Below are 25926 nucleotides of genomic sequence, written 5' to 3'. Positions count from 1 at the left end.
AGTATATAATCCCCTATGGGATGTGTGTACACTATATATACCCCCCTAGGGATATAACTATATATACCCCCTAGGGATGTAAACACTTATACTTGTATATACCCCTAGTGATATTACAAATATAAATAGGGATATTACACTATATATACCCCCTAGGGATGTAACACTATATATAGACTTATATCTTACCTATAACACTATATATACCCCCCTAGGGATGGCTAACACTCATATATATTAGGGATTATGTAACCTATATATTAATTAGGGATGTATAACACTATATATATACTCCCCTAGTTTGTGTATACACCATGGATAAATACCCCCTAAGGATATATACATATAACATACCCCCTAGGGATGTAAACACTATATATACCCCCTAGGGATTAACACTATATATACTGTGTATAACTATAAGTAACATTATATATATTTAGGGATTTATTATTATATACTATCCCCTAGGGCATATTACACTATATATTACCCCTAGGGATTTTAACACTATATACATATACACTAGGGATATAAGATTAACACTAAAATAAACTAGGGATTAACACTATATATATACCTCTAGGGATGTAACACTATATATATATGATTGTATATTAAAATAACTAGTATTTAATTATTTAGTAAGGGAGTTAAGGTGTAACACTATATATACCCCCCCCCTATGGGATTACACTATCTAAAACCCTAAGGGGATTCTATAACTTGTGTACAGTACTTAATGCGTCTAACATTCCCTCGAAACGAGCGCGAAAACGCAAAACGCAAACAAAATGTTAAACGAAAACGAACGAAAACGCAAACGAAAAAAAAAAAACGCAAAACAAAAAAAATAAATAGCGTATAAAAATTAAAAACGCGTTTCGTCAAGCGCTAAACGCAAAACGAAAAAAAACGAAAAAACGAAAAACGTAAACGAAGTGAAAGCGTGACCGGAAGACCAGAATGCAATCATAAATGTCGATCGGGACTTCAGGTAGCTTAGTGATCCATTTTCTGAAAGCGATGTCTATTTTATACGTTCGCAATTTTGATTTAATACGATTTACATTTATGAAAAAATATATTTTGTCTTAGAAAATATGCAATTGTTATAAATATATTACCAATAAAAAGTATGTGATTAAATATATATATCCAAGCATTAATACATTTTTTTTTTAACTTATAAAGCGAGATTTTTGGAATAATTATAAAACATGCTGCTGATGCATGTGTACAAATAGTCTTCAATCAATGCTAGTATCTATAAGTCTGCTCTGAATTTGTCACACATACTAGTACTGTTTTATAGAAATTATCAGTTTCAGAAAAGAAAACACTTTCAGAAGAACTTCTTATTTTAGTGTAGGTATTGTGAACATGTACGTTTACTACTTGCAACTGCAAGTATAAACCCTAGGTCTAGCGGTTAGGTAGTTATATATTACATGTATATATATATGAACTCCAGAGGAGGTCCCCGTACCGGCCGTTATATAGATATCAATGTGGACACTGTACCTGTAGCATTTACCCGACCCATTTGGAGGGTCTTATCTTATATAAATTTGCTTTATTATCATATATCACGGACAACACATGTACAACACATCTAACTACCTCTCCATCCCCACTCCCCCTCTCGATTTACCTGCTTTCATTTATACCATTTGTTATTTGACAGCGGCATATTTTGATTTTGTGTCAACTTGTATCACACCTGGTCAAGTGCAGTCACCCATGAACAATGGCTCACTGATAGCCTCAGACGCGCACGGCCCCTCACATGTTTATTTAGGCTACGATGTATAATACGCGTACGTGACCCCGTGCATGTACATGTACCAAAGCATACCACAAAAACAACAATTTTGTGTTATTCTAGTCATTACAGAAAACCAGCTCTATGGTTTTTATTCCTCGTGTGTTTTGTTAACAAACTCAACATACCAATAAAATACATGATCAATTATATCAATTGGCCAATACCGTGTAAATACAGAGATACAGTTGAATGTACATGTATCAACTGTCATTTCGTGTTGGACTATATATGTATATAGTATATATATTTAAGTCAATTATGATTTGATATCTATTGACTTCGGTACGTTCTTCATTTCACATAAAATATGTAAAGAAAAAAAGTATTCGTTTTTATGGTTGATGGTTTTAGAATATTATTAATTGTGTTATTTTATTATTAGAATAGTGTGTATCACTAGAAAATAATGTGATCCAATGCTAACAGTGATGAGTCGGATATAATTTTTTTATAATGTATGCACCAGTGAGTTATATATATATTATGACCAGCAGTACGGCGTCCTGTGGCGTGAGTTCACACCTGTCTGTAATCCTTTAGTCCACTTTAATTTATCGAGCCCCGTGGGTGTTACAAGTGTATATTGTACCTGTCCCCCTGTAGCACATACACGTGTATAGCTAGTACTATATAAGACCTTGCAGAAAGGTATACAAATGATCCTTACTATCAAACAATGTGTGTAGGTTACATGTATCAAATGTAATTAATGTCTATATACAAAAGGATTTTTTTTTTAAATTTTTGTGTAATTTACTACATTGTCCAGAACACGTAAATTATCGGCCTACAAACCGTCGTTTGACTCCACTTTTAGTTTAGCCATAACATGCGCAGTCAACCATACCTAATCAAATATCAATGAATAACATCCGGTAAACGAATTGGAACGCAAACGCACACAAACGCAAACGAACGAAAGCCAAAACGAATCAAAACGCAAACGAACGCAAACACTACAATCGAATCAAAACGCAAACGAACGAAAACGCGAAACGCAAACGAAAAAACGCTGACGAAACGCAAACGAAACTAAACGACGAAAAACGCTCGACGAAACAAAACGCAAACGAAACTAAACGAAAGAAACCAAACGAATCTAAAACGTATATTTTTTATGGAAACTTAATATTATAACTCGTTCGAGATGATTATATTGCACGGCTTTTGAACATTTCGCTGTTGTTGTCTAGTTTTGTATAAAACTTCCGAGGAATAGGACTAACATGAGTTACTTATTATGGTCACAATTTCAGGTTCACGCTAATTTAGCGCTGGATTTATACTCTATACAAGAGGTTCATGTAGATGGATATACTCTACAAGTATAAAGTAAAGTAAGCAGTTCTGGATATGTTATATACAAGGTAAAATCTGGATATCAAATACCGAGAGGTTACAACGTGGATACTGTAAGTACTAATAAAAACAATTAAAGACTGGATATGTTTATACTAGACCTAATAATGTACATAGTGGATGGATATTCTTGTACTAAAGAGTTAATACTATATGACTGTCATGATATATTATGTTTATACCCAAAGGTAAGGAAGGATATGTTATTTAAGAGGTAAAACAAATATTCCATGGACTGGATATGTTCATATATATTACTGGTGTATGGTAATACAAGACTCAGTATATTCTATACAAGTCAGGTTAAATATTAAATATAACATGTTTAGATTAAATATACACTTATCATATTTTATTAAGGACTAATATGTTTATATAAAGAGGTAACATGTATGTTCATATAATCATAATACCCCCTATATGTAACTATAAGGTATGGACTTCTATAATAAGGAGGGATATGTTCTATACTAAGAGGTAAGGGATGTATGTTCTATACAAGAGGTAATTATATATATATACCCTAGAGGTAAAGGTGTATATATATATACTAAGAGGTATGACTGGATATGTTATATACCCCCTAGGATGTAATTTATACTATGAGATAAGGACTGGATATGTTCTATACTATAGGGTAACACTACTAAGAGGTAAGATATAGTTCTATATATATATACCCCCTATGGATATGTTATATACCCCTAGAGGTAAGGATAGGATGGATAACCCCCTAGGGATGATATATACCCCCTAGAGGTAAGGATATATATTCTATACCCCCTAGGGTATGTAACACTATATATATACCCTAGATAGTAAGGTGGATAACACTATATATACCCCCTGGTAAGGATGTAACACTATATATAGCCCCTAAGGATGGATATGTTATATATACCCCTATAGGGTTAAAGGACTGGATATGGGATCTATAAAACTATATAACCCCCTAGGGATGTAACACTATAGGTATATACCCCCTAAGGGATGTTATACACTATATATACCCCCTAGGGATGTAACACTATTTATTACCCTATAGGGTGTAACACTATATGTATACCCCCTAAGGATGTAACACTCATATACTAAGAGGTAAGGACCCCCTATACCAAGAGGTAGAAGGACTGAGATATGTTCTAATACCAAGAGGTTAGAACCTGAATATGTTCTAAACTAAGAGTGTAAGGACGTGGATATTTTCTAAACTAAGAGGATAAGGACTGTGTGATATGTGACTATACTAAAGATGTAAAGGACTGTTAATGTTATCTATAGCAAAGAAGGTAAGAGAGCTAGGATATGTTCTATACAAAAGAGGTTAGGACTTGAGATATGTTCTATACTACCAAGAATAAAGGACCTTGAATATGTTCAATACTATTGAAGTTACGGACTGTATAATGATCAATACTAAGTAAGTTAGGACTTGATGATGTTACCTAAAGTAACTAAGCGATGATAAGGACTTTGGATAGGTTTACTAGTAACCAAGGAGGTAATGTTGGATATGTTTCAATAACTAAGAGGATAGTGCCTGGATATAATTCTATACTAAGAGGTAAGGGACTGGATATGTTCTATACTAATAGGTTAGGACATGGATATGTTCAATACTAAGAGGTAAGGACTGGATATGGTTCTATACTAAGGAGGTTAGGAGATACGGATGTTCTAGTCTCTACCCTAGAGAAGTAAGGACTGGATATGTTTCCTATACCAAGAGGTAAGGACTGGATATGTTTCTATACTTACGATGTAAGGACTGCGGATATATTTCAATTACTAAGAGGTAAAAGGACGACCAGAACATGTGCTATACTAAGAGGTCAAGGACGGGAATATGTTCTATATCTAAGAGGTAAGGACTGGATATGTTCTATACTAATAGTGTAAGGTACTGGATATGTTCTATACAAAGAGGGTAAGGAACTGGATATATATGATTCTATACCTCAGAGGTAAAGGACTGGATATGTTCTATACTAAAGGTAAGGACTGGATATGGTTCTCTATAAGCCAAGAGGTAAGATGACTGGATATGTTTCTATACTAAGAGGTAAGGACATAGAGATATGTATTCCAATAGGTATCACCAAGAGGAAATACCAAGACTGGACATGTAGTTCTATACCAAGAGGTAAAGGACTGGATGTTCTATACTAAGTAGGTAAAGGAGAGGTACATGGACGTATGGATATTCTATACTAAGAGGTAAGGGACTCTGGGATATGTTCTATAATAAAGCGAGGTTAAGGACTGGATATGTTCTAATACCAAGTAGGGTAAGGACTGGATATGTTCTATACCCAAGAGGTAAGGACTGGGATATGTTTCTATACTAAGAGGTAAGGACTCGGATATGTTCTATACTAAGAGGTAAGGTGACTGGATATGTTCTAGTACCCTAAGTAGTAAGGACTGGATATGTTTCTATACCAAGAGGTAAGGTACTTGTATATGTTCTATAACCAAGAGGTAAGAGGACTGGCGATATGTTTCTATTACTAAGAGTTAAGTACTGTGATATGGGTTATCTATACCAAGAGGGTAAAGGACTGTATATGATCAAGATACTAAGAGGATAAGTACGAGGAATACTGTTTTTCCTAAACACTAAAGAGATGTAAGTACTGGATATGTTCTATACTAAGAGGTAAGGACTGGATATGTTCTATACTAAGAGGTAAGGACTGGATATGTTCTATACTAAGAGGTAAGGACTGGATATGTTCTATACTAAGAGGTAAGGACTGGATATGTTCTATACCAAGAGGTAAAGACTGGATATGTTCTATACTAAGACTGGATATGAACTGGATATGTTCTATACTAAAGAGGTAAGGACTGGATATGTTCTATACCAAGAGGTAAGGACTGGATAAGAGGTAAGGACTGGATAAGTACTAACTAAGAGGTAAGGACTGGATATGTTCTATACTATATGTTCTAGGACTGGATATTTCTAACTAAGAGGTAAGGACTGGATATGTTCTATATACCAAGAGGAATGGATATGTTCTATACCTAAGAGGTCAGGACTGGATTCTATACTAAGAGGTAAGGACTGGATATGTTCTATACTAAGAGGTAAGGACTGGATATGTTCTATACTAAGAGGTAAGGACTGGATATGTTCTATACTAAGAGGACTGGAAGGACCAAGAGGTAAGGATATATGTTCTATACTAAGAGGTAAGGACTGGATATGTTCTATACTAAGAGGTAAGGACTGGATATGTTCTATACTAAGAGGTAAGGACTGGATATGTTCTATACTAAGAGGTAAGGACTGGATATGTTCTATACTAAGAGGTAAGGACTGGATAATATGTTCTATACTAAGAGGTAAGGGACTGGATATGTTCTATACTAAGAGGTAAGGACTGGATATGTTCTATACTAAGAGGGTAGGACTGATATGTTCTATACTAAGAGGTTAACTGATATGTTTCTATACTAAGACTATAGGGTACTGGATATGTTCTATATAACCAAGATGTAAGAGGTAAGGACTGGATATGTTCTATACTAAGAGGTAAGGACTGGATATGTTCTATACCAAGAGGTAAGGACTGGATATGTTCTATACTAAGAGGTAAGGACTGGATATGTTCTATACCAAGAGGTAAGGACTGGATATGTTCTATACTAAGAGGTAAGGACTGGATATGTTCTATACTAAGAGGTAAGGACTGGATATGTTCTATACTAAGAGGTACCAAGGACTGGATATGTTCTATACTAAGAGGTAAGGACTGGACTGGATATGTTCTATACTAAGAGTATATGGACTGGATATGTTCTATACAAAGAGGTAAGGACTGGATATGTTCTATACTAAGAGGTAAGGACTGGATATGTTCTATACTAAGAGGTAAGGACTGGATATGTTCTATACTAAGAGGTAAGGACGAGACTGGTAATGTTCTATACTAAGAGGTAAGGGATGTTTTCTGGATATGTTCTATACCAAGAGGTAATACTACAAGTATGACTGGATATGTTCTATACTAAGAGGTAAGGACTGGATATGTTCTATACTAAGAGGTAAGGACTGGATATGTTCTATACAAAGAGGTAAGTTACTACTACTGGATATGTTCTATACTAAGAGGTAAGGACTATATGTTCTATACTAAGAGGTAAGGACTGGATATGTTCTATACTAAGAGGTAAGGACTGGATATGGTTCTATACTAACCGAGAGGTGGATATGTTCATATACTGGATATGTTCTATACCAAGAGGTAAGGACTGGATATGTTCTATACTAAGAGGTAAGGAAGGATATGTTCTATACCAAGAGGTAAGTACTGGATATGTTCTATACTAAGAGGTAAGACTGGATATGTTATCTATACTAAGAGGTAAGGACTGGATATGTTCTATACCAAGAGAGGACTGGATAAGGACTTGGATATGTTCTATAAGAGTTAGGACTGGATATGTTCTATACCAAGAGGTAAGGACTGGATATGAGAGTCTATACTAAGAGGTAAGGACTGGATATGTTCTATACCAAGAGGTAAGGACTGGGATATGTTCTATATTACTAAGGTAGGTAAGGACTGGATATGTTCTATACTAAGAGGACTAAGGACTGGATATGTTCTATATACTAAGAGGTAAGGACTGGATATGTTCTATACTAAGAGGTAAGGAGTACTGGATATGGTTCTATACTAAGGACTATATGTTCTATACCAAGAGGTAAAGACTGGATATACTAAGTTCTATGTTTTCTATACCAAGAGGTAAGGACTGGATATGTTCTATACCAAGAGGTAAGGACTGGATATGATTCTATACTAAGAAGGTAAGGACTGGATATGTTCTAGAGGTAAGGACTGGATATGGTTCTATACTAACGTAAGTACTGGAGTATGTTCTATACTAAGAGGTAAGGTACAGGATAAGTTTACTAATACCAAGAGGTAAGGACTGGATATGTTCTATACCAAGATTAAGGACTGGAATGTTCTATACTAAGAGGTAAGGACTGTGATCTAAACTAAGAGGTATGATACTGGATATGTTTCTATACTAAGAGGTAAGGACTGGATATGTTCTATACTCCAGAGGTAAGGAACTGGATATGTATTTTTCATATACTCAAGAGGTTAGGGACTGTATATGTTCTATACTAAGAGGTAAGTACTGGATATGTTCTATACTAAGAGGTAAGGACTGGATATGTTCTATACTAAGAGGTAAGGACTGGATATGTTCTATACTAAGAGGTAAGGACTGGATATGTTCTATACTAAGAGGTAAGGACTGGATATGTTCTAAGAGGTTAGGACTGTACTGTTCTATACTAAGAGGTAAGGACTGGATATGTTCTATACTAAGAGGTAAGGACTGGATATGTTCTATACTAAGAGGTAAGGACTGGATATGTTCTATACTAAGAGGTAAGGACTGGATATGTTCTATACCAAGAGGTAAGGACTGGATATGTTCTATACTAAGAGGTAAGGACTGGATATATGTTCTATACCAAGAGGTAAGGACTGGATATGTTCTATACTAAGAGGTAAGGACTGGATATGTTCTATACCAAGAGGTAAGGACTGGATATGTTCTATACCAAGAGGTAAGGACTGGATATGTTCTTATACTAAGAGGTAAGGACTGGATATGTTCTATACTAAGAGGTAAGGACTGGATATGTTCTATACTAAGAGGTAAGGACTGGATATGTTCTATACCTAAGAGGTAAGGACTGGATATGTTCTATACCAAGAGGTAAGGACTGGATATGTTCTATACCAAGAGGTAAGTTCTACTGGATATGTTCTATACTAAGAGGTAAGGACTGGATATGTTCTATACCTAAGAGGTAAGGACTGGATATGTTCTATACTAAGAGGTAAGGACTGGATATGTTCTATACTAAGAGGTAAGGACTGGATATTTATGTTCTATACTACAAGAGGTAAGGACTGGATATGTTCTATACTAAGAGGTAAGGACTGGATATGTTCTATACTAAGAGGTAAGGACTGGATAATGTTCTATACTAAGAGGTAAGGACTGGATATGTTCTATACTAAGAGGTAAGGACTGGATCTGTCTATACCAAGATGGTAAGGACCTGGATATGTTCTATACCAAGAGGTAAGGACTGGATATGTTCTATACTAAGAGGTAAGACCTGGATATGTTTCTATACTAAGAGGTAAGGACTGGATATGTTTCTATACTAAGAGGTAAGGACTGGATATGTTCTATACCAAGAGGTAAGGACTACTGGATATGTTCTATACTAAGAGGTAAGGACTGGATATGTTCTATACCAAGAGGTAAGGACTGGATATGTTCTATACCAAGAGGTAAGGACTGGATATGTTCTATACCAAGAGGTAAGGACTGGAATATGTTCTATACTAAGAGGTAAGGACTGGATATGTTCTAATACTAAGAGGTAAGGACTGGATATGTTCTATACTAAGAGGTAAGGACTGGATATGTTCTATAGGCAAGAGGTAAGGACTGGATATGTTCTATACTAAGAGGTAAGGACTGGATATGTTCTATACCAAGAGTGTAAGGACTGGATATGTTCTATACAAAGAGGTAAGGACTGGATATGTTCTATAACCTAAGAGGTAAGGACTGGATATGTTCTATACAAAGAGGTAAGGACTGGATATGTTCTATACTAAGAGGTAAGGACTGGATATGTTCTATACTAAGAGGTAAGGACTGGATATGTTCTATACCAAGAGGTAAGGACTGGATATGTTCTATACTAAGAGGTAAGGTCTGGATATGTTCTATACTAAGAGGTAAGGACTGGATATGTTCTATTACTAAGAGGTAAGGACTGGATATGTTCTATACTAAGAGGTAAGGACTGGATATGTTCTATACTAAGAGGTAAGGACTGGATATGTTCTATACTAAGAGGTAAGGACTGGATATGTTCTATACCAAGAGGTAAGGACTGGATATGTTCTATACCAAGAGGTAAGGACTGGATATGTTCTATACTAAGAGGTAAGGACTGGATATGTTCTATACTAAGAGGTTAAGGACTGGAATATGTTCTATACTAAGAGGTAAGGACTGGATATGTTCTATACTAAGAGGTAAAGGACTGGATATGTTCTATACTAAGAGGTAAGTACTGGATATGTTCTATACTAAGAGGTAAGGACTGGATATGTTCTATACTAAGAGGTAAGGACTGGATATGTTCTATACTAAGAGGTAAGGACTGGATATGTTCTATACTAAGAGGTAAGGACTGGATATGTTCTATACTAAGAGGTAAGGACTGGATATGTTCTATACCAAGAGGTAAGGACTGGATATGTTCTATACTAAGAGGTAAGGACTGGATATGTTCTATACTAAGAGGTAAGGACTGGATATGTTCTATACTAAGAGGTAAGGACTGGATATGTTCTATACCAAGAGGTAAGGACTGGATATGTTCTATACTAAGAGGTAAGGACTGGATATGTTCTATACCAAGAGGTAAAGACTGGATATGTTCTATACTAAGAGGTAAGGACTGGATATGTTCTATACTAAGAGGTAAGGACTGGATATGTTCTATACTAAGAGGTAAGGACTGGATATGTTCTATACTAAGAGGTAAGGACTGGATATGTTCTATACTAAGAGGTAAGGACTGGATATGTTCTATACTAAGAGGTAAGGACTGGATATGTTCTATACCAAGAGGTAAGGACTGGATATGTTCTATACCAAGAGGTAAGGACTGGATATGTTCTATACAAAGAGGTAAGGACTGGATATGTTTCTATACCAAGAGGTAAGGGACTGGATATGTTCTATACCAAGAGGTAAGGACTGGATATGTTCTATACTAAGAGGTAAGGACTGGATATGTTCTATACTAAGAGGTAAGGACTGGATATGTTCTATACTAAGAGGTAAGGACTGGATATGTTCTATACCAAGAGGTAAGGACTGGATATGTTCTATACTAAGAGGTAAGGACTGGATATGTTTCTATACTAAGAGGTAAGACTGGATATAATACTAAGAGGTTAAGGACTGGATATGTTCTATACTAAGAGGTAAGGACTGGATATGTTCTATACTAAGAGGTAAGGACTGGATATGTTCTATACTAAGAGGTAAGTACTGGATATGTTCTATACCAAAGAGGTATAAGACTGGATATGTTCTATACCAAGAGGTAAGGACTGGATATGTTCTATACTAAGAGGTAAGGACTGGATATGTTCTATACCAAGTAAGTACTGGATATGTTTCTATACTAAGAGGTAAGGACTGGATATGTTCTATACCAAGAGGTAAGGACTGGATATGTTCTATACTAAGAGGTAAGGAATGGATATGTTCTATACTAAGAGGTAAGACTGGATATGTTCTATACTAAGAGGTAAGTACTGGATATGTTCTATACTAAGAGGTAAGTACTGGATATTGTTCTATACTAAGAGGTAAGGACTGATATGTTCTATACTAAGAGGTAAGGACTGGGATATGTTCTATAAGAGGTATGTACTGGATATGTTCTATACTAAGAGGTAAGGAACTGGATATGTTCTATACTAAAAGAGGTAAGGACTGGATATGTTCTATACCAAGAGGTAAGGACTGGATATGTTCTATACTAAGAGGTAAGGACTGGATATGTTCTATACTAAGAGGTAAGGACTGGATATGTTCTATACTAAGAGGTAAGGACTGGATATGTTCTATACTAAGAGGTAAGGACTGGATATGTTCTATACTAAGAGGTAAGGACTGGATATGTTCTATACTAAGAGGTAAGGACTGGATATGTTCTATACTAAGAGGTAAGGACTGGATATGTTCTATACTAAGAGGTAAGGACTGGATAAGAGGTAAGGACTGGATATGTTCTATACTAAGAGGTTAGGACTGGATATGTTCTATACTAAGAGGTAAGGACTGGATATGTTCTATACTAAGAGGTAAGGACTGGATATGTTCTATACTAAGAGGTAAGGACTGGATATGTTCTATACTAAGAGGTAAGGACTGGATATGTTCTATACTAAGAGGTAAGGACTGGATATGTTCTATACTAAGAGGTAAGGACTGGATATGTTCTATACCAAGAGGTAAGGACTGGATATGTTCTATACTAAGAGGTAAGGACTGGATATGTTCTATACTAAGAGGTAAGGACTGGATATGTTCTATACTAAGAGGTAAGGACTGGATATGTTCTATACCAAGAGGTAAGGACTGGATATGTTCTATACTAAGAGGTAAGGACTGGATATGTTCTATACTAAGAGGTAAGGACTGGATATGTTCTATACCAAGAGGTAAGGACTGGATATGTTCTATACTAAGAGGTAAGGACTGGATATGTTCTATACTAAGAGGTAAGGACTGGATATGTTCTATACTAAGAGGTAAGGACTGGATATGTTCTATACTAAGAGGTAAGGACTGGATATGTTCTATACTAAGAGGTAAAGGGACTGGATATGTTCTATACCAAGAGGTAAGGACTGGATATGTTCTATACTAAGAGGTAAGGACTGGATATGTTCTATACTAAGAGGTAAGGACTGGATATGTTCTATACTAAGAGGTAAGGACTGGATATGTTCTATACTAAGAGGTAAAGTACTGGATATGTTCTATACAAGAGGTAAGGACTGGATATGTTCTATACCAAGAGGTAAGGACTGGATATGTTCTATACCAAGAGGTAAGGACTGGATATGTTCTATACTAAGAGGTAAGGACTGGATATGTTCTATACTAAGAGGTAAGGACTGGATATGTTCTATACTAAGAGGTAAGGACTGGATATGTTCTATACTAAGAGGTAAGGACTGGATATGTTCTATACTAAGAGGTAAGGACTGGATATGTTCTATACTAAGAGGTAAGGACTGGATATGTTCTATACTAAGAGGTAAGGACTGGATATGAACCTATACCAAGAGGTAAGGACTGGATCATGTTCTATACCAAGAGGTAAGGACTGGATATGTTCTATACTAAGAGGTAAGGACTGGATATGTTCTATACTAAGAGGTAAGGACTGGATATGTTCTATACTAAGAGGTAAGGACTGGATATGTTCTATACTAAGAGGTAAGGACTGGATATGTTCTATACTAAAGAGGTAAGGACTGGATATGTTCTATACCAAGAGGTAAGGACTGGATATGTTCTATACAAGAGGTAAGGACTGGATATGTTCTATACTAAGAGGTAAGGACTGGATATGTTCTATACCAAGAGGTAAGGACTGGATATGTTCTATACTAAGAGGTAAGGACTGGATATGTTCTATACCAAGAGGTAAGGACTGGATATGTTCTATACTAAGAGGTAAGGACTGGATATGTTCTATACCAAGAGGTAAGGACTGGATATGTTCTATACCAAGAGGTAAGGACTGGATATGTTCTATACCAAGAGGTAAGGACTGGATATGTTCTATACTAAGAGGTAAGGACTGGATATGTTCTATACTAAGAGGTAAGGACTGGATATGTTCTATACTAAGAGGTAAGTACTGGATATGTTCTATACTAAGAGGTAAGGACTGGATATGTTCTATACTAAGAGGTAAGGACTGGATATGTTCTATACTAAGAGGTAAGGACTGGATATGTTCTATACCAAGAGGTAAGGACTGGATATGTTCTATACCAAGAGGTAAGGACTGGATATGTTCTATACTAAGAGGTAAGGACTGGATATGTTCTATACTAAGAGGTAAGGACTGGATATGTTCTATACCAAGAGGTAAGGACTGGATATGTTCTATACTAAGAGGTAAGGACTGGATATGTTCTATACTAAGAGGTAAGGACTGGATATGTTCTATACTAAGAGGTAAGGACTGGATATGTTCTATACCAAGAGGTAAGGACTGGATATGTTCTATACTAAGAGGTAAGGACTGGATATGTTCTATACTAAGAGGTAAGGACTGGTTATGTTCTATACCAAGAGGTAAGGACTGGATATGTTCTATACTAAAGAGGTAAGGACTGGATATGTTCTATACCAAGAGGTAAGGGACTGGATATGTTCTATATATACTAAGAGGTAAGGACTGGATATGTTCTATACTAAGAAGTAAGTACTGGATATACTAAGAGGTAAGGACTGGATATGTTCTATACTAAGAGGTAAGGACTGGATATGTTCTATACTAAGAGGTAAGGACTGGATATGTTCTATACTAAGAGGTAAGGACTGGATATGTTCTATACCGAGAGGTAAGGACTGGATATGTTCTATACCAAGAGGGTAAGGACTGGATATGTTCTATACCAAGAGGTAAGGACTGGATATGTTCTATACCAAGAGGTAAGGACTGGATATGTTCTATACCAAGAGGTAAGGACTGGATATGTTCTATACCAAGAATTAAATTTAGGATTGAAATGCTTTACTCTGGCTGGTCTAAAGATATTTTTTCCTTTTCATTCTATGATAAAATCATAGTATTGCTAATGATCTAATAGATACTATGTGTGTATATGTAAATAAAACAATCTTAATTGATAAGTAAAATATATATATATGAATATGTATAACTTCAAGTGGCCTAAGTCTGGTTCCTTACAATAGCATTACATTTTTCAGGCACTACACCGCGACCCAGAACGACCTTACCAACACCTCCCGCACCTTTGGGTAAGTCAACACAGATTACAAACACTATGCATGAAAGTCATCCATTTTGTGTTTAATGTCAATAACAAATTATACTGTATTTTTTTGTCCTTTTAATAATAAATAATCACAAATTGGGTATTTGGCCAGTAGCATCCTTCAATGAAGAACTGTTTGTTCAAATTAATGATTGGGTATTTGGCCAGTAGCATCCTTCAATGAAGAACTGTTTGTTCAAATTAATGATTGGGTATTTGGCCAGTAGCATCCTTCAATGAAGAACTGTTAATTCAAATTAATAATCTTGACTCAATTTACATTTCTTAAATGTTAAAAGTGCTTCCTAGTCACCGGGCTCTAAGATATTACACCATATACAGACTTTTCTTCAAAGGAATTGCCTTGACTAGTAGTGAATAACAGGTATTTGGGCTCAATCCATTGATAGTTTTAACATTTCCTTTTGAAATACAAACTGTGGAAGTCATTTGTTTTTCTATGGGTGGTAGCATCCTGAGGTAAAAATGTAAAAGCTGCATAGTTTACTCAAATGAGTGAGCCAAATAAAAATCATATTCAGGTATTCCAATGCATGTGTAAAACCCATAATGTAAATAAATAGTAAACTGAACCAATACTACTGTAAGACATTAGTCTAATTACCATGCTGTGTTATTTCTCCAGACAACTGTCATATTGACAGATATTACCGATATCCTACCAACATATATCTACCATGTTGTGTTTCTCCTCCAGACAACTGTCCTATCGACAGATTTTACCGATATCCTACCAACATATTTTTACCATGTTGTGTTTCTCCTCCAGACAACTGTCATATTGACAGATTTTACCGATATCCTACCAACATGTATTTACCATGTTGTATTTCTCCTCCCCATAACTGTCCTATTGACAGATATTACCGATATCCTACCAATGTATATTTACCATGTTGTATTTCTCCTCCAGACAACTGTCCTATTGACAGATATTACAGATATCCTACCAACGTATATTTACCATGTTGTGTTTCTCCTCCAGACAACTGTCCTATCAACGGATATTACAGATATCCTACCAACGTATATTTACCATGTTGTGTTTCTCCTCCAGACAACTGTCCTATCAACAGATATTACCGATATCCTACCAACGTATATTTACCATGTTGTGTTTCTCCTTCAGACAACTGTCCTATCCACAGATATTACAGATATCCTACCAACGTATATTTACCATGTTGTATTTCTTCTTCAGACAACTGTCCTATCCACAGATATTACCGATATCCTACCAACGTATATTTACCATGTTGCGTTTCTCCTTCAGAAAACTGTCCTATCGACGGATATTACCGATATCCTACCAACGTATATTTACCATGTTGTATTTCTCCTCCAGACAACTGTCCTGTCACCGGATATTACCGATACCCTGTCAACAATCATTGTTACTTTGTCCAGGATGGTTCAGGAAATAATGCCAAGACGTGGCGAGAGGCTCGCTCTGTCTGTCAGACAAATGGTGGCGACCTCGTCAGCATAGGAGGAATCTTAGAACAACGATTTATAGATTTTATGGTATGTACATTGTACCTACACATTTGTATTTAAATCTATTATGTTACTAACATTTTCTGTGTGACCGCAGTCAAATGCAATCATTCCTTTCTTCTAATTCAAATAATTTTCTCTAAACCTTATATATTGTACAGCCAGTTACTTACACGGGTCAAAATATTTGTGATTTTAAGAAAAATATGGCCTTAAGAGAAAAAATTCAACCAATTTCTCTGAATCTCCTATTTTCATGATCATAGCAATACCCTACAAAAGCACAAAATAATCATTCAAGCAGTAATTAATGTAAAAAAAAATGGAATATAAAAGAACTATATAATTCCCAGACCAAAACGTTGTGGACATTCGTCTCTGAAAGATCTGTTTTAGGCTGATTGTTCAGTTTGATGATTTTTTCCTTCAACAGATTGCTAACGTGTCACAGAACACTCTGTGGATTGGCTTCAATGAAATAGATTCACCATATGGTTACCAGTAAGTACAGCAGTATATCTAAATACAGATAGATTCACTGTATGGTTACCAGTAAGTACAGCAGTATATCTAAATACAGATAGATTCACTGTATGGTTACAAGTATGTACAGCACTATATCTAAATACAGATAGATTCACTGTATGGTTACAAGTATGTACAGCACTATATCTAAATACAGATAGATTCACTGTATGGTTACAAGTATGTACAGCACTATATCTAAATACAGATAGATTCACTGTATGGTTACAAGTCTGTACAACACTATATCTAAATACAGATAGATTCACTGTATGGTTACAAGTATGTACAGCACTATATCTAAATACAGGTAGATTCACTGTATGGTTACCAGTAAGTACAGCAGTATATCTAAATATAGGTAGATTCACTGTATGGTTACCAGTAAGTACAGCAGTATATCTAAATACAGATAGATTCACTGTATGGTTACCAGTAAGTACAGCAGTATATCTAAATACAGGTAGATTCACTGTATGGTTACCAGTAAGTACAGCAGTATATCTAAATACAGATAGATTCACTGTATGGTTACAAGTATGTACAGCACTATATCTAAATACAGATAGATTCACTGTATGGTTACCAGTAAGTACAGCAGTATATCTAAATACAGGTAGATTCACTGTATGGTTACAAGTATGTACAGCACTATATCTAAATACAGGTAGATTCACTGTATGGTTACAAGTATGTACAGCACTATATCTAAATACAGATAGATTCACTGTATGGTTACAAGTCTGTACAACACTATATCTAAATACAGGTAGATTCACTGTATGGTTACCAGTAAGTACAGCAGTATATCTAAATACAGGTAGATTCACTGTATGGTTACAAGTCTGTACAACACTATATCTAAATACAGATAGATTCACTGTATGGTTACCAGTATGTACAGCAGTATATCTAAATACAGTTAGATTCACTGTATGGTTACAAGTATGTACAGTAGTATATCTAAATACAGGTAGATTCACTGTATGGTTACAAGTATGTACAGCACTTTATCTAAATACAGATAGATTCACTGTATGGTTACAAGTCTGTACAACACTATATCTAAATACAGATAGATTCACTGTATGGTTACAAGTCTGTACAACACTATATCTAAATACAGATAGATTCACTGTATGGTTACCAGTAAGTACAGCAGTATATCTAAATACAGGTAGATTCACTGTATGGTTACCAGTAAGTACAGTAGTATATCTAAATACAGGTAGATTCACTGTATGGTTACCGGTAAGTACAGCAGTATATCTAAATACAGATAGATTCACTGTATGGTTACAAGTATGTACAGTAGTATATCTAAATACAGATAGATTCACTGTATGGTTACCAGTAAGTACAGCAGTATATCTAAATACAGTTAGATTCACTGTGTGTGGCCCTGCAGGTAGGGCATAAGAATTTGTACTGCTGCCCCCTATTGCTTTTGGCATGAGTTGAGCGTTCGCCCCTGTGAGGAAGGCTCTGGGTTCTGTCCCCTGGCTGAGACACACAAAGTCTATAAAAATGGTAGTTCTGCTCCTGCTTAGCGCTCAGCATACAGAGAGTGGGACGACTGGTTCGCCCGTTGTCAGTATAATGGTACCGGGTGGGGTATGTTTGTCTTCGGCGGCGGTACATGATATAGCACTATCAAAAGTGCATATATACAAGAAGACACTATCAAAAGGGCAAAAAACATGTTCCACTATACAAGAAGACCTTCCTTTCACATGAATAATACAATCAAAATAAAAGTTCTCTGTATGGTATACCAAAACATGCACCTATATCAGCACAACATACACGTATATCTAAATACAGATAACACACCGCATACATGGATTCACTGTATGGTTACTTCCTTTCATGACCCACTGGTTACCAGTAAGTAAGCAGTAGGACGTTAATTAATCTAAAGGTAGATTCACTGTATAAGTTACAGCAAATAATCTAGATTCACTGTATGGTTACCAGTATGTACAGCAGTATATCTAAATACAGATAGATTCACTGTATGGTTACAAGTAAGTACAGCACTATATCTAAATACAGATAGATTCACTGTATGGTTACAAGTAAGTACAGCACTATATCTAAATACAGATAGATTCACTGTATGGTTACCAGTAAGTATTGATATGCCTCTTCTTTATTTATGCCATATAAAAGTTGCTTGGTTAAATTGACTAGCTCCCTACTTTTTTCCAAAACCCTTGCTCAGCTGTGTGTTAGTCTTTCGAACTAACACACCCTTGGAAGCTAGCACACACCTGGACTCGGCTTTTTCCGTTTAACCAATCAGATTGTAGGTGGACTTATTTCCGATCATGCCATCAGTTGCCAGGAGACGCAACAATTGGGTGGAACTAGTTTCCGATCACGCCATCTCCGTTGACGTAATCAAACGACGTTAGTATCGATCGGAAACCGAACACGTTGTCATATTTATCTTGTAAGTGAGAGGCTTGTGAAAAATGTAATGGGGTCAAAGGACAATACCTTTTAAATGTACAATACGTACAGTTTTAGGCTATCTATAAGTGGTGAACGTCTCGGAATTTCAACAATACATGTATATAAATTTAGTATTATACCTAGTGGTATAAAATGTTGAAATATTGAGAAATCATAACAGAATCAAATTATAGCCTGCGGTTTTAATAGAAGCAAAACAAAACAGACATGAAATTACAATTATCATCTCGGACTAATATGAATGTTTGAAGCTAAGGTTATGTAGATCTATTACAATGTAAAATTCTCTCAATCTCAAATGACCATGGATGTAAGCGATAGAAATATAGCGTATGAGAGAAATACTTTTTACCCTAATCATAGATTTTGTATGTATCAGTATATTAAAACAATTAAAGTATGGTGTTGAGTGAAATAGCAAGTTTCTGGTTTCCCCTCCAACTTGCTTATTTCCCTCGGCTCGGCCTCAGGAAATAGACAAGTCTCAGGAAACCAGAAACTTGCTATATCCCTCAACCCCATACTTTAAATGTATACTGTAATATACCTAAACACAGTTATCATTTAATACATGTACTTACAGATTCCCTTAGGTCACACAATTGGAAATAAACTTCAACACTGTATATTTACCATTTAAATTGATGTTTTAATCCACAGTTGGTCTGATGGGACGGTGCCTTCCTTCATCAACTGGCACAGTAACGAGCCAAACGACTATGGAGGGGCAGAGGACTGTGGCCAAATCTACGTCGCAAATGGTATGTTATAAATTACATCTTTCTAAACTAGAGCAATTTTGATACCTTTTAAAGTAGTGATTTGTTATTACAAAATATTTGATTTATAAGTAAGATAACATTTTAATTATAACCTCCTCAACTAAGCCAAGGGAGGGTTTACTGGAATCAGATTTGTCTGTCTGTCTCTGTAAACAATTTGTCCAGCAAACTCCTCGTAAGCTACTTAACAGATTTTGATAAAATTTGTTACACAGAACCCTGACATAAAGGCATTTATGTAAACTTTTTAGGGTTCTGCAATGTCCCCTATTAATGGAATTTTTTATGAAAGCTACCTTATTGTCATCTACAAAGCTTTACCAGCGTAACATGTATGCTTTAGTATCAGAAATCAGGTATACTTCTATTGCTATAGCTAACAATCCATAATCTGTGAGATTTCATTATTTTACCAGGGAAATGGCTTGACAACCACTGTGCCGTGAAGACAGGATTTGTTTGTGAAAACGGTCTAGTGTCCCACAATAACACCACGCCTGCCCCTGTCATCCAGGGAAACTGTCCTGTCGGCTTCAGACCCTATGGCAACAAGTGTTTCCGAGTCTTCACAACGCTCAAAACTTGGCAGAATGCCAGTAAATACTGTCAGAGTCTAGGAGGGGGACGCAAGGGATTCAATTTAGCTAGTATTGCTAACAAATATGAAAATGGTATGTGAAAGTTTTAGATTCAGATGCAATTTGTTCATAATTTCATATGTTGCTTCTGTCCAGAATATAACACTTGAAACTGCAGAAAGTCATTAACAGACTTATTAATAGAGAGCAGTCCAAAAAATAAATTTGATCTGGATTTAGAATTATATTAGCAACATCTGAGATACTGATCCTTAATGTTGTGGAGTGTATTCCAATCCAAGATCTAGTTTTGCTGTAACTACATATCGTGTTTTCATGCATACTCCGATAAAGACTTACTAGTTCACAAGAATTTAATATCGTAATTGAAACCACTTTGGTTCTGTTTGACGGTATTCAAAACATTTTTGCAGTGAATTATTTTCATGATTCCTTATTGCCCACAGACGATGCAAAATTTAATGGCAAGTGAAAATAAATTGGTTTACAGTGATATATAAAATATTTTATGTTTAAATTTCCAAATCTTGTAACATTGAAAAAACCAAAGCAACGTGAAACATCAAACTTTGTATAGCTTTCACTGCATGGAAATTTTAGGTCAGTTATCACAATACATCGGTATTTGTTGATCATAGAATATTCTTTTACTTGATGGTGATACAATTTTACCCCATTACTTTCACCTTCACAGCTTTCGTGACGACGCTGCTTGGTAATCGTGGAGGAATCACTCCCTGGATCGGTCTACAATTTGTAAACGGTCAAATACGTTGGATTGACAACTCCGATCAGACTTACTCTAACTGGGACAGAGGTGAACCAAACGGTCAGATACAATCGGTCAGTTTACTTATAATCACTTACTAGTAATAACTGTACCCTTGTACAGAGGGACAAAAGTAAACCTAGTGGTCAGAGACAATAGGTCAGTTGACATATAATCACTTACCAGTTATGGCTGTACCCTTATACAGTGGGACAGAAGTGAACCTAGCGGTCAGAAACCATCGGTCAGTTTACTTATAATCACTTACCAGTTATGGCTGTACCCATGTACAGAGGTGAACCTAATGGTCAGAAACCATCGGTCTGTTTACTTATAATCACTTACCAGTTATGGCTGTACCCTTGTACAGGGAGGTGAACCTAATGGTCAGAAACCATCGGTCTGTTTACTTATAATCACTTACCAGTTATGGCTGTACCCTTATACGGAGGGACAGAAGTGAACCTAGTGGTCAGAAACCATCGGTCAGTTTACTTATAATCACTTACCAGTTATGGCTGTACCCTTATACATAGGGACAGAAGTGAACCTAGTGGTCAGAAACCATCGGTCAGTTTACTTATAATCGCTTACCAGTTATGTACCTTACTTACAGAAGTGAACCTAGTGGTCAGAAACCATCGGTCTGTTTTACTTAATCACTTACCAGTTATGGCTGTACCCATGTACAGAGGTGAACCTAATGGTCAGAAACCATCGGTCAAGTTTACTTATAATCACTTACCAGTTATGGCTGTACCCATGTACATAGAGGTGAACCTAATGGTCAGAAACCATCGGTCAGTTTACTTATAATCACTTACCAGTTATGGCTGTACCCATGTACGGAGGTGAACCTAATGGTCAGAAACCATCGGTCAGTTTACTTATAATCACTTACCAGTTATGTCTGTACCCATGTACGGAGGTGAACCTAATGGTCAGAAACCATCGGTCAGTTTACTTATAATCACTTACCAGTTATTGCTGTACCCATGTACAGAGGTGAACCTAATGGTCAGAAACCATCGGTCAGTTTACTTATAATCACTTACCAGTTATTGCTGTACCCATGTACAGAGGTGAACCTAATGGTCAGAAACCATCGGTCAGTTTACTTATAATCACTTACCAGTTATGGCTGTACCCATGTACGGAGGTGAACCTAATGGTCAGAAACCATCGGTCAGTTTACTTATAATCACTTACCAGTTATGGCTGTACCCATGTACGGAGGTGAACCTAATGGTCAGAAACCATCGGTCAGTTTACTTATAATCACTTACCAGTTATTGCTGTACCCATGTACAGAGGTGAACCTAATGGTCAGAAACCATCGGTCAGTTTACTTATAATCACTTACCAGTTATGGCTGTACCCATGTACAGAGGTGAACCTAATGGTCAGAAACCATCGGTCAGTTTACTTATAATCACTTACCAGTTATGGCTGTACTCATGTACAGAGGTGAACCTAACGGTCAGAAACCATCGGTCAGTTTACTTATAATCACTTACTAGTAATAGCTGCACTCTTGTGCAGAGGTGAACCTAATGGTCAGAAACCATCGGTCAGTTTACTTGTAATCACTTACCAGTTAGGTGAACCCAACGGTCAGAAACAATCGGTCTGTTTAATTATAATCACTTACTAGTAATTGTACTCTTATACAGAGGGACAGAAATGAACCTAATGGTCAGAAACAATCGGTCAGTTTACTTATAGTCACTTACTAGTAATAGCTGCACTCTTGTACAGAGGTGAACCTAATGGTCAGAAACCATCGGTCAGTTTACTTGTAATCACTTACTAGTAATAGCTGCACTCTTGTACAGAGGTGAACCTAATGGTCAGAAACCATCGGTCAGTTTACTTGTAATCACTTACTAGTAATAGCTGCACTCTTGTACAGAGGTGAACCTAATGGTCAGAAACCATCGGTCAGTTTACTTGTAATCACTTACTAGTAATAGCTGCACTCTTGTACAGAGGTGAACCTAATGGTCAGAAACCATCGGTCAGTTTACTTATAATCACTTACCAGTTATGGCTGTACTCTTGTACAGAGGTGAACCTAATGGTCAGAAACCATCGGTCAGTTTACTTGTAATCACTTACTAGTAATAGCTGCACTCTTGTACAGAGGTGAACCTAATGGTCAGAAACCATCGGTCAGTTTACTTGTAATCACTTACTAGTAATAGCTGCACTCTTGTACAGAGGTGAACCTAATGGTCAGAAACCATCGGTCAGTTTACTTATAATCACTTACTAGTAATAGCTGCACTCTTGTACAGAGGTGAACCTAATGGTCAGAAACCATCGGTCAGTTTACTTGTAATCACTTACTAGTAATAGCTGCACTCTTGTACAGAGGTGAACCTAACGGTCAGAAACCATCGGTCAGTTTACTTATAATTACTTACCAGTTATGGCTGTACCCATGTACAGAGGTGAACCTAATGGTCAGAAACCATCGGTCAGTTTACTTATAATCACTTACCAGTTATGGCTGTACCTATGTACAGAGGTGAACCTAATGGTCAGAAACCATCGGTCAGTTTACTTATAATCACTTACCAGTTATGGCTGTACCCATGTACAGAGGTGAACCTAACGGTCAGAAACCATCGGTCAGTTTACTTATAATTACTTACCAGTTATGGCTGTACCCATGTACAGAGGTGAACCTAATGGTCAGAAACCATCGGTCAGTTTACTTATAATCACTTACCAGTTATGGCTGTACCTATGTACAGAGGTGAACCTAATGGTCAGAAACCATCGGTCAGTTTACTTATAATCACTTACCAGTTATGGCTGTACCTATGTACAGAGGTGAACCTTATGGTCAGAAACCATCGGTCAGTTTACTTATAATCACTTACCAGTTATTGCTGTACCTATGTACAGAGGTGAACCTAATGGTCAGAAACCATCGGTCAGTTTACTTATAATCACTTACCAGTTATGGCTGTACCCATGTACGGAGGTGAACCTAATGGTCAGAAACCATCGGTCAGTTTACTTATAATCACTTACCAGTTATGGCTGTACCCATGTACGGAGGTGAACCTAACGGTCAGAAACCATCGGTCAGTTTACTTATAATCACTTACCAGTTATGGCTGTACCTATGTACAGAGGTGAACCTTATGGTCAGAAACCACCGGTCAGTTTACTTATAATCACTTACCAGTTATTGCTGTACCTATGTACAGAGGTGAACCTAATGGTCAGAAACCATCGGTCAGTTTACTTATAATCACTTACCAGTTATGGCTGTACCCATGTACGGAGGTGAACCTAACGGTCAGAAACCATGGGTCAGTTTACTTATAATCACTTACCAGTTATGGCTGTACCCATGTACGGAGGTGAACCTAACGGTCAGAAACCATCGGTCAGTTTACTTATAATCACTTACCAGTTATGGCTGTACCCATGTACGGAGGTGAACCTAACGGTCAGAAACCATCGGTCAGTTTACTTATAATCACTTACCAGTTATGGCTGTACCCATGTACAGAGGTGAACCTAACGGTCAGAAACCATCGGTCAGTTTACTTATTATTACTTACCAGTTATGGCTGTACCCTTGTTAAAGTGTTGTCATTGATATAATCTGTAAAGCATGGGAAAAATTCTGATTATTTTTATGAGGGGAGATAACTCCTAACCTTTGATATGTCAGCTAGTCTTGATGTGAATACCATACAATGCAAGTACTTATTATACTAAACTTATGAGTGAAAACATTTTTAATGTGGATTGAATGATTACACATTATTGACAGCTGAGAATATTCTATTTCCTTGCTAGATCTGTGTTATATATCCTTAGTTACTCCATTCCAATTAAAAAAATATTTTATTTTAAAGATGCTCCACCGCCGACAGAGCATAAATGATATTCATCATTTGAACAATAATTGGTGTTTAATCGTGTATATAATAGTATAATTAACACAAAAAATAATATAAAATAATTTATTTTGCCTTTGGTGCATGCGCATTCAGTAGTTCATTCCATATAGGATATAGTGGTACAGAATTTTTTCGGGATGCAATTAATTATTTTTAATATTTTTAACTTGAAGTAAAATTAGATGCTCAAACTTTTCCATGGTGGTAATGGTGTAAACTAAGTAACTTTTGTAGCTGAAGAAAAATACTAAATTGTCTGCTCCTGTTTTTAATAGTGAAAAAATACCATTTGTCAGGGGTGGTGCATCTTTAAATAAACATAAATATTACATTCATTCAGTAACTACTCCATCAACATTACAATACCATCAATCTCGTTATTTACTTGGGTCAAACTTTTCTAAATATTTCACAAATCAAAATTCTGCAATCATAACAACATCCAGCGAAATTGCAAAAATAAAATCCTCTTG

At 36.2% G+C, this 25926-nt stretch overlaps 1 protein-coding gene across 1 annotated transcript in view; it reads left to right on the top strand.

Moving 5' to 3' along the window:
- Nucleotides 1-25926, top strand: part of LOC138327106 (macrophage mannose receptor 1-like) — a 47603-nt gene that overhangs the window by 13333 nt on the left and 8344 nt on the right. The window contains exons 2-7 of the mRNA XM_069273090.1: nt 14789-14839; nt 16223-16401; nt 16808-16875; nt 20038-20138; nt 20576-20830; nt 21453-21601. Of these exons, the coding sequence (XP_069129191.1) occupies nt 14789-14839; nt 16223-16401; nt 16808-16875; nt 20038-20138; nt 20576-20830; nt 21453-21601 (803 nt within the window). The remainder of the gene's footprint in view (nt 1-14788; nt 14840-16222; nt 16402-16807; nt 16876-20037; nt 20139-20575; nt 20831-21452; nt 21602-25926) is intronic.

The sequence above is a fragment of the Argopecten irradians genome, chromosome 7, assembly GCF_041381155.1.
Source record: "Argopecten irradians isolate NY chromosome 7, Ai_NY, whole genome shotgun sequence".
NCBI classification, from domain to species: Eukaryota; Metazoa; Mollusca; class Bivalvia; order Pectinida; family Pectinidae; genus Argopecten; species Argopecten irradians.
The sequence above is the reverse complement of the archived record's forward strand: the minus strand, read 5'-3'. Positions and strand labels throughout refer to the sequence as shown.